Here is a 10,912-nt window from a genome sequence, read left to right on the forward strand (position 1 = left end):
CTAGTCATACGCGACTCACCTGCGCATGCGCAAGAGCCCGCCCGCAACTGCTAAAACGAATCTAATTTAAACAGTTGTCATGTCACGCTCATCGGAGGCAAATTGTTGTTATAAAACATTGCATAGTCTTCCTGAAGCCTTTGACACACTGCTGTTGGCAGACACTTGTATGAGCATTGTTTTGCTGTTGTCTACGGCGCAATTTAAGTTTTATTTTCCATGGATTTTAATACCTACTCCGAATTGTTCTTTTGTTTCCTTTACTGCTCGTTCAATATACAGATTGAATATCATCAGGGATAGGCTACAACCCTGTCTCACTCCCTTCCCAACCACTGCTTTCCTTTCATGCCCCTCGACTCTTATAACTGCCATCTGGTTTCTGTACAAATTGTAAATAGCCTTTCACTCCCTGTATTTTACCCCCGCTATCTCTAGAATTTGAAAGAGAGTATTCCATTGAACATTGTCAAAAGCTTTCTCTAAGTCTACAAATGCTAGAAACGTAGGTTTGCCTTTCCTTAATCTTCCTTCTAAGATAAGTCATATGGTCAGTATTGCCTCACGTGTTCCAACATTTCTACGGAATCCAAACTGATCTTCCCCGAGGTCAGCTTCTACCAGTTTTTGCATTAGTATTTTGCAGCCGTGACTTAATAAACTGATAGTTCGCTAATTTTCACATCTGACAACACCTGCTTTTTTTTGGGATTGGAATTATTATATTCTTCTTGAAGTCTGAGGGTATTTCGCCTGTCCCATACATCCTGCTCACCAGATGGTAGAGTTTTGTCAGGACTGGCTCTCCCAAGGCCGTCAGTAGTTCCAATGGAATGTTGTCTACTCCCGGGGCCTTGCTTTGACTTATGTCTTTCAGTGCTGTCAAACTCTTCACGCAGTATCATATCTCCCATTTCATCTTCATCTACATCCTCTTCCATTTCCATAATATTGTCCTCAAATACATCACCTATGTATAGACCCTCTATATATGCCTTCCACCTTTCTGCTTTCCCCTCTTTACTTAGAACTGGGTTTTCCATCTGACCTCTTGATATTCGTACAAGTGGTTCTCTTTTCTCCAAAGGTATCTTTAATTTTCCTGTAGGCAGTATCTATCTTACCCCTAGTGATATATGCCTCTACATCCTTACATTTGTTCTCTAGCCATCCCTGCTTAGCCATTTTGCACTTCCTGTCGACCTCATTTTTGAGACATTTGTATTCCTTTTTGCCTGCTTCTTTTGCTGCATTTTTATATTTTCTCCTTTCATCAATTAAATTCAATATTTCTTCTTTTACCCAAGGATTTCTACTAGCCCTCGTCTTTTTACGTACTTCGTCACTCAAAGCTACCCATTCTTCTTCTACTGTATTTCTTTCCCCCATTCCTGTCAATCATTCCCTTATGCCCTCCCTGAAACTCTGTACAACCTCTGGTTTAGTCATTTTATCCAGTTCCCACGTTTTTGCAGTTTCTTCAGTTTTAATCTACAGGTCAGAACCAATAGATTGTGGTCAGAGTCCACATCTGCCCCTGGAATGTCTTACAATTTAAAACCTGGTTCCTAAATATCTGTCTTACCATTAAATAATCTATCTGATACCTTCTAGTATCTCCAGGATTCTTCCATGTATACAATCTTCTTTCATGATTCTTGAACCAAGTGTTAGCTATGATTAAGTTATGCTCTGTGCAAAATTCTACCAGGCAGCTTCCTCTTTCATTTCTTACTCCCAATCCATATTCACCTACTACGTTTCCTTCTCCTCCTTTTCCTACTATCTAATTCCAGTCATCCATGACTATTAAATTTTCGTCTCCCTTCACTACCTGAATAATTTCTTTTATCTCATCATACATTTCGTCAATTTCTTAGTCATCTGCAGTGCTAGTTGGCTTATAAAATTGTAGTAGGTGTGGGCTTAGTGTCTATCTTGGCCACAATAATGCGTTCACCATGCTGTTTGTCGTAGCTTACCTACACTCTTATTTTTTTTAAATTCATTATTAAACCTACTCCAGCATTTCCTCTATTTGATATAGTATTTATAACCCTGTATTCACCTGACCAGAAGTCTTGTTTCTCCTGCCACTGAACTTCACTAATTCCCACAATATCTAACTTTAATCTTTCCATTTCCTTTTTTAAATTTTCTAACCTACCTGCCCAATTAAGGGATCTGACATTCCACGCACCGATCCGTAGAACGCCAGTTTTCTTTCTCCTGATAACGATGTCCTCTTGAGTAGTCCCCGCCCGGAGATCCGTATGGGGGACTATTTTACCTCCAGAATATTTTACCCGAGAGGACGCCATCATCATTTAACCGTACAGTAAAGCTGCATGCCCTCAGGAAAAATTATGGCTGTAGTTTCCCCTTGCTTTCAGCCGTTCACAGTACCAGCACAGCAAGGCCATTTTGGTTAGTGGTGTTACAAGGATAGATCAGTCAATCATCCAGACTGATGCCCCTGCAACTACTGAAAAGGCTGCTGCCCTCTTCAGGAACCACACATTTTTCTGGCCACTCAACAGATACCCCTCCGTTGTGGTTGCACCTACGCTACGGCTATCTGTATCGCTGAGACATGCAAGCCTCCCCACCAACGGCAAGGTCCATGGTTCATAGGGGGGTGGGGGTGTATTAGTTTCTTGTAATCCTTCTTAATATAACAGTCAGACAAAAATGCGAAATATTTCAATTCATTACACTGGACATTTCTTGCACACATAGGTTGGAATCCACAAAATATATTTGCTTTCAGTGCAAAAACATAGTGACTGTAATCTCGTGATAAAATCTTACCACGATGAAACTGATCTTTGTTTCAATTATGGGCACCCCAACTCGAGTATTGTGTCCCTTACACTTGCTCCACTATTTTGTGATAATACGAAACACTGAGCTGCACTCTATACTGTTCTTTCTGTGGAACTTCCATTGCACTGTCATATTCTGCCTGCCCTGCTCCACCCCTCCTTAACAAATGCTGCCTGCCATCGTACATTACTTCTTTTGCATGTGCCACGGTGAACTTCTACGCTCTCGCCTTATTGTCTTTCATCCCACCTTCCTCTCCTCTCCCCACCAACTCCACCAGACAGAAGCCCTCATCCCAGACAGGCTAGAGCTACAGGGCAATGTAGCTGCTACGTCTAATCTTTCAAGTGTCTTGTTATCTACACAAGATTGTCCTGTATTGTATTAAATGCACAATTTATTTATATTTTAAGACTTATTTACACATTACTACGATACCATTGCTTCGAGTCCTCTAGTTATATAATATTCCTTTTCAGGATAATGTGAGACTTTATGGGAAAGAATTTGTAACAAAACTGATCGATGAAGGTGGTTCCGTATTCATCTGTGGCGATGCAAAAAATATGGCTAAAGATGTTCAGGAAGCAATTTCGTATGTTATCCAGAAAGAAAAAGGTACTGTTTGTAACATGGAAAAAGTGATTACTTTTAGTATTAGTGGTTATTTAATAGTACAAATTTAATTAAATAGTTTTATTGTAGGAATATCTGAAGAAGCAGCTCAAAACTGTATAAAAGAACTGAAAAATTCCGCAAGATATGTGCAAGATGTATGGAGATAACTTAGAATTCAATTTAGGTGAGTATTTTTGTAATGTTTAAATTTTGCTACAGTTCCAGTCTCGCTTTCTACATTCTTTGTTGAACAGACTTAAAAGGTAGACATTGCACATTTTCAGACATTCGATCACAGACGATACTGCAGTTCTCTCTCCGGATGACCAGAGGTCCCTGCTGAGTAAGAGATCTGTGCCTTAATTACTTGTCTTGGCCACTAAGGCAACTCTATTTGTGAGATACACACATAAAATAAAATTAAATATACAAAGCAGTTGTAAATGTAATCCTTCGTCTATTTCTGTTTCCAAAACACACAAATATTTTGCTGTTATGAAAGTTATGGCACAATGTAAATAATTTAGACATAAAGGAGACAGCTGGCCGAATTGTGGTAGTGCTGAGTCATAGACTGGCACATAAAAAGGAATGGAAAGTATAGATCGCTGTTCACAGGCGCGTGCACACGTGCGTGCTGGAACTGAAATTGAGCAGGGAGGTTGAGGTGGAGGGAGGCAGCAGGATATGGGCACGGGATGCAGCACACAATCGTGAAGGTGACTACAATGTAGAGTGCGTGCCGGACCGGAAGAGAAGAGAAGAGCTGATGGGTAGGGGTGTGGGTATAGATCTTAACCTAGGCCCATCCTGTCCAATCGGAGGCAGGGCCACCCATGAAAGGAGCCGTGCTGTGTCATATACCAGTTCTGTGGAAATCTCTGCACAGCATTTCATGCGGGCACAATAACCAATTCATTTTCTGCCAGAAAGTAAGGTAACTGCAAAACTATGGCCAAAGGCAGTGTTGTTGGAACATGATGCTACATGCAACATGCTCAGGGTCAGTGGCCGCTTTCCTTCACTATGCAGATTTGAGTTGGCCTTGCACTGCATATTTATACTAGTGTGTACGCTTTTACTATTTAGTAAGTCATCTCCTTTACTCCTAAATTATATAAATATATGTTGTGAAAATTACAGCCACTGACTAAATATCCAATTTTCCATTAAACACGCATCACGTTTCCACATCAATTGGATAGTAATATGAGGAAAAAAAATTTGTAACATCTTCAAAAGCCAGGAGATGCTAAATATCCGTAAATTGGAATAAAAATAGAAAAAAGATTTGTTTGTTAAAACTTTATTTTTAGTTTAAGGGTACCAAAAAAATGAACTCAATGAATTTCTTTCAGTATTTAATTTGTTTCTCAAAAATATGTCATTCACTACAGAATATGAAACTGATCATCCTATAAATTTCCTAGGAAACACAGTTTTCACATCTACAGGGAACATAGTGTACTGATATAGCAGTACACAGTTCATCTCGTTTTACAATTACAGTGGGTACTCAATGAAAGTAATTGACAGATTGTCAAACAATGTTAATGACGGCACTAAGCAAAAGACAGTGACACACAACAGATGCATCCAAGTAAACCATACCTAAGTATATGTCAGCTTGTTTAAGAATACTTATCTAAAAATATTACTGTCTACAAACAACAAAATTTGTTATGACTTACCTAGCACTACTAAACACTATTGACACGTCCCTAGTAAAACACAGTGAAGTATATAAATTAGAGTGCAACAGTTTCCAAGAAGAGCTTATTAAATGCGTTAAAAACAGTATATTGATTCCCTCAGATTGAACCACTGTGAAAATGGCTTACCATGTGCATCTAGACACACACACAGTCACCTAGACCTGTTCTTAGAACTTGAGACACTGTTGCTCAGAGAAATATTTTCCCAAAAACATTATAAATGAGCAAACTGATTTCAACAGCCACAGTTTCTTCAACAGTTTTGTAGACTGAAATCTTAACATATACAGGATGCACCACATCTCTATAATCTACAAAAAAAAAGTATCATCACATATTAGAATAGAAATAAATGCAACTCTAAGTGTGCGTGAATTGTACAAGATAGAAAACACACAATTATTTTCATTTTGATATCCAAAGGACTATATGGGCACTTCATGATGGACAGCAGAGAGTACAGAGAGGAAGGTCAGACTGACGTACCTGTAGACCTTAAAACTTGGGTGACTGTTGCCAGTGTTGTACAGGACCTCACTATGGATACCCACGACATGGTAATGTCGAGAAGAGACAAGCAGAAATGGAAAAGATTATACCAGACACGTGCACAGTATCAGCAGCTACTCACAGCTCGGATAAGACCTATACTAATCCAATCAGTGATAGATGAGATGGACTTTCAAGAGATGACAGAAGATGCTAAGATGAAACTTGACATTGACAAAAGGACAACAAATAAAAGAATGGGAAAAAGATGGCAAGTAGAGGTAACTGATGTGCATACTGTTGAACCTAACCCTCAATAAGTCGTTAACTGTGTGGAGACCTGCAGCTGCTTCCAGTACACAAAGCAATAACAACAGATACAGATGGACAGCTCACAGGCCTTTAATTGTTTTTGTGGAAGTAAATGTGGCAATTCGCATTCAGTAGGTATTTGCATGGAAGAAGTGCCTTCTCGTTTATGTTGTTGCAGCCCACGTCTCGCTACAGACAGGTTGGGCTGAGCTTAGAAACATCAACAAGAAATATAACACGGTACGGCCTATGCTAAGAATGCAGGAGATAACAGGCCACATACACAGAAACTTTAAATGAGCCTCCTGCACGTTATAGTTACACAGAATTTCCATCCCTATAACAACAGGTATCCGAGATGAGCATCAGTAAATTAAGTTCAATTAGCTGACGTAATCAAAACACTGCAACAACAGTATAGAGAATGGTCAGGGCAGTGACTGAGCCCACCAGCAAACCTGAAATCACATAGATGAAGCTATGTCCATGCTGTCAAGAGCCATTTATATGAAACCAAACCAACAGTTACTTGCTAGCTTATCTACAATCAGCAGAATGTATTAAGTATGAAAAACAAAATTTTGCAGTGGAACTAAAGATGTCTTGCATTGTGAATTAATTTTGAGAGCCATTTTGTTGGCATTCATCTGTAAAACATAGTTCAAACTAGGATCTTCGACTTTCCTGTATTTCGATATGATTGGGAAGAAGAAAGATGAGGTGTAGCTATCAAATTAAGTTTTCATTTGCCTTGTGAAGAAATAAAAATTGATAAGTTGAGCATTAATCATCTTCAGGTGGTGGCTATTAGGACCAGAATAATTGACTGAGAAATATCGATAGTATCACTTTACTGTTGGCAGAAAACTGTCATATCGAGAAGGACATTGTACAATGATCCAGATAGAAACACCATTAATTATTTGTGGAGATTTTAATGCCTACAGCTATGCTTGGGGATGTGAATATCAAGACAGTTATTGAGCAGTTTTACTAGAAATTATGGATGGATTTGGTCTTTATATCTTGAATGCCAACACTGATTCTGAAACAAGAAAAATAGCTATCCACAGTCCACATAGCTCTATGTTCACTAAACTTTCCTGCAGACTTCCACTGTAATATCAGACCACAATGCTTTAGGAACACAGAGGATTGTCATTCAAACCCCACTAACCCAGCAGGAAAGTAGAAAGTTAACAAAACAGACTGGATGAAATGTCATGGAACAATTGAGGACCAGATTAAGATTCTAACCACATCATCCTTGCTGATGTAGACACTATAAATATTTTAGTATTATCAATGATGCAGCGACTGCATGAGTTCTAAGTAATCCAGCTGACCTACCGTGAAGAACATCGGTACCCTACTGGAATAAAGATTGCAATTTCAATATTAGAAAGAAGCCTTTCATATGTTTAAAGAAACTTCTACTTTGAAAACTTTAAAAACATAAACACGCAAAACACACATTTGAGCACTCTGTCTGATTCTTGTCTATGATTTAACATATGAAGAAGAAACCAAATAAACACTGTTAAGGTATTGGATTTCTAGAATTCGCAGCTAGATTCGCACCTGCAATGACCTGCAGGATGCCTACATGTGAGCCATGTAAGCTGTGGTGGCTGGTTACCATTTGCTAATATGCTGCAGCACACTGTAAATATGACACTAAAATAAGCAATTTCTCTTTAGATTCATGCTAAATAAAATAGCTGAAAAATAGTGGTCTCGCCATGATAACAAAAACCAGTGTCAAGTGCTGAAATGGTCAACCACACTACGGTCAACTCTGAGAAGGGATGCAGCAATTTGTTTTCGACTGTCATCCTTTTCAGCATCAGCACTGTGAGTGCCACGTTGCTCACAGCTCCAGGTCAGTATTTTTCTGTGAAGGTGCCTGTAACTTACTGTGCAAGCGTTGAGTATGTGGGATTTTTGAGGAACAGTTATAATGATGTTGTGGTCAAGCACACTGACTGCCAATTTGTCAGTTCTGGTTTGATTTCCACTGCTACCATAATACCTTTTTTTATTCCTTTCAATGTTAAACAGTTCAATTTTAGATATGGAAAATTAATATACTCAATTTCATCACAATACTATCCCTGTAAGTCAAAAGGCTTTAGGCCCACACACTGGTAAAATTTTGCATGAGCTGTCACCGCATGGACAATGAGCACAGAGTTTGGAAAAATCCATTTACTATAGCCGAGTTGGAGAAAGTGCTGAAGTCAATCACCCACCTAACCTACTCAGTAATCCTTAGGCTGTCAAGATCTGCCTAAAACTGCTCATCAAAATCTTTGCTGTACTGGGTGTACCACTACATTTCCAAAGGAGTGGAGCATACCCTGCAACAAAGAAACAGTCCCCCCGTAGCCTCTTCCTAGTGACCCATTTCCCCATCGTTGGGTGTTTTGAATGGAACATCAACAGGGATCCCACAAGTTTCCCCAAGTGAAATTCCCTGATTTCCAGACAAGTTTAAGCATTCTTCCCTGCCAAATTTTGAGATCTCAAGGGTATTTTAAGATGTAAGGGTATTTTAAGACGTAAGTTGACAATCTGTCTTTGCAGCTATGGTACAAGAAACAACAGTGCAAACAAAGAAATATCTAAAACAAAATCTTGCAGGCAGATGGAATTTCCCGATGTGAACAAAAATCTTAAGCACTTATTATCAACATCATTTGTAACAAACTGGTTTTAGATGGTGAAAGCAAGCCAAATGGTTTGTGTGTTTCATTAAGGCCACTGATTGTGATTTTAATAAGACGAAATACATCTACATCTACATACATACTCCGCAATCCACCATACGGTGCATGGCAGAGGGTACCTCGTACCACAACTAGTATCTTCTCTCCCTGTTCCACTCCCAAACAGAGCGAGGGAAAAATGACTGCCTTATGCCTCTGTATCCTCCTTTCCTCTAGAGACTCCCACCCGAGTTCGTGAAGCATTTCCGTAACACTCGCGTGATGATCAAACCTACCAGTAACAAATCTAGCAGCCCGCCTCTGAATTGCTTCTATGTCCTTCCTCAATCCGACCTGATAGGGATCCCAAACGCTCAAGCAGTACTCAAGAATAGGTCGTATTAGTGTTTTATAAGCGGTCTCCTTTACAGATTAACCACATCTTCCCAAAATTCTACCAATGAACCGAAGGCGACTATCTGCCTTCCCCACAACTGCCATTACATGCTTGTCCCACTTCATATCACTCTGCAATGTTATGCCCAAATATCTAATCGACGTGACTGTGTCAAGTGCTACACTACTAACGGAGTATTCAAACATTACAGGATTCTTTTTCCTATTCATCTGCATTAATTTAATTTATCTATATTTAGAGTTAGCTGCCATTCTTTACACCAATCACAAATCCTGTCCAAGTCATCTTGTATCCTCCTACAGTCACTCAACGACGACACCTTCCCGTACACCACAGCATCATTAGCAAACAGCTGCACATTGCTATCCACCCTATCCAAAAGATCATTTATGTAGATAGGAAACAACAGCGGACCTACCACACTTCCCTGGGGCACTCCAGATGATACCCTCACCTCCGATGACAATGTACTGGTTTCTATTACTTAAGAAGTCTTTGAGCCACTCACATATTTGGGAACCAATCCCATATGCTCATACCTTAGTTAGGAGTCTGCAGGGGGGCACCGAGTCAAACGCTTTCCGGAAGTCAAGGTATACGGCATCCGTCCGATACCCTTCATCCATGGTTCGCAAGATATTACGTGAAAAAAGGGCGAGTTGCGTTTCGCAGGAGCGATGCTTTCTAAAGCCGCATGGACAGCAGCAACTTCTCTGTCTCAAGGAAATTCATTATATTCGAACTGAGAATATGTTCGAGAATCCTGCAATAAACCGATGTTAAGGATATTTGTCAGTAATTTTGAGGATCCGTCCTTCTACCCTTCTTATATACAGGCGTCACCTGCGCTTTTTTTCCAGTCGCTCGGGACTTTATGTTGGGCAAGAGATTTTGGTGACAAAAATTCACATTTTCTTGGAGTCGCATAACAGATTTAAAATACCTTCACAGATTTCAGAAATAATCCCAGAAAAAAGCAGGCCTCTTGAAAGAAGTGTACAAGGCGAGAAAGAATTGTGTAAACTAACACTGTAGGTGACTGCCAATAAAATGTTGGTTCTATTATGTTTGTTATTGTCGGTTATTACCCACAGTGTTATATCGATTGTTTTACAGGTATTTTGTGATTTTTCTTTTGAGAAATATATGAGTACATAGCGTACAAACTGCCAGCTACTGATACAATTTCCTTCTTCTTATCGTCCATACTTTCTAACATATAAACTACTCTTGGAGCGTCAAAATGTACTAGAATAAATAAAATGTCTTTAAAATGACACACTGTACAATGTGCTTGAGGTGAGACTGAGAATCAATAATAGAATATGTAGCAACTCACCGTAAAGATAATTGCTGAGCCACACACAGGCTTGTAGAAAAGACAAACACAATGCCACAACTAAATTTTCAGCCATAGCTTTTGTCAGGAAACAAGAGCTCACACACATTCAATTGCATGCGCCCATGACAGCCGTCTCTGACCTCTGGGTCTACAGTCTGTGAATCAGATCCAAACAAACCACTTGTCATAACACACTGCCTCTCATCAGTAGCTGCTAGGCTAGCAGCAAGAAGTAGTGGCATTACTGACTACAAGCTGAGGGGAGTGGTAGGAAGGGGAGAAGCAGTGAGAATATGAAGTAACAAAGTGGCACACATACTCAGCTGCAATCAGCCAGCGATGATGCACGACACCTCAGTAAACAAACCATTTCATCTGCTGAGACAAAAACGAGACTTTTCTAGTGTGTTTGTGGTCATAAGAGAAGCACATTTAAATTATGTTACACCTATCCTCACTAAACACTAAGTTGTATAAATACCAT

The 10,912-nt window shown here is 39.6% G+C and overlaps 1 protein-coding gene across 2 annotated transcripts in view; it reads left to right on the top strand.

The window, feature by feature from the left end:
• LOC126164812 (methionine synthase reductase-like) overlaps positions 1 to 4,701 on the top strand; it is a 93,840-nt gene extending 89,139 nt beyond the window's left edge. For both annotated transcript variants that reach the window (XM_049920269.1, XM_049920270.1), the window contains 3 exons: positions 3,306 to 3,444; positions 3,532 to 3,628; positions 3,729 to 4,701. In XM_049920269.1, coding sequence (XP_049776226.1) covers positions 3,306 to 3,444; positions 3,532 to 3,611 — 219 coding nt within the window. In that variant the 3' untranslated portion in view covers positions 3,612 to 3,628; positions 3,729 to 4,701. The remainder of the gene's footprint in view (positions 1 to 3,305; positions 3,445 to 3,531; positions 3,629 to 3,728) is intronic.
• The last annotated feature ends 6,211 nt before the right edge of the window (positions 4,702 to 10,912 follow it).

Source organism: Schistocerca cancellata, chromosome 1 (assembly GCF_023864275.1).
Source record: "Schistocerca cancellata isolate TAMUIC-IGC-003103 chromosome 1, iqSchCanc2.1, whole genome shotgun sequence".
Classification (NCBI taxonomy): Eukaryota; Metazoa; Arthropoda; class Insecta; order Orthoptera; family Acrididae; genus Schistocerca; species Schistocerca cancellata.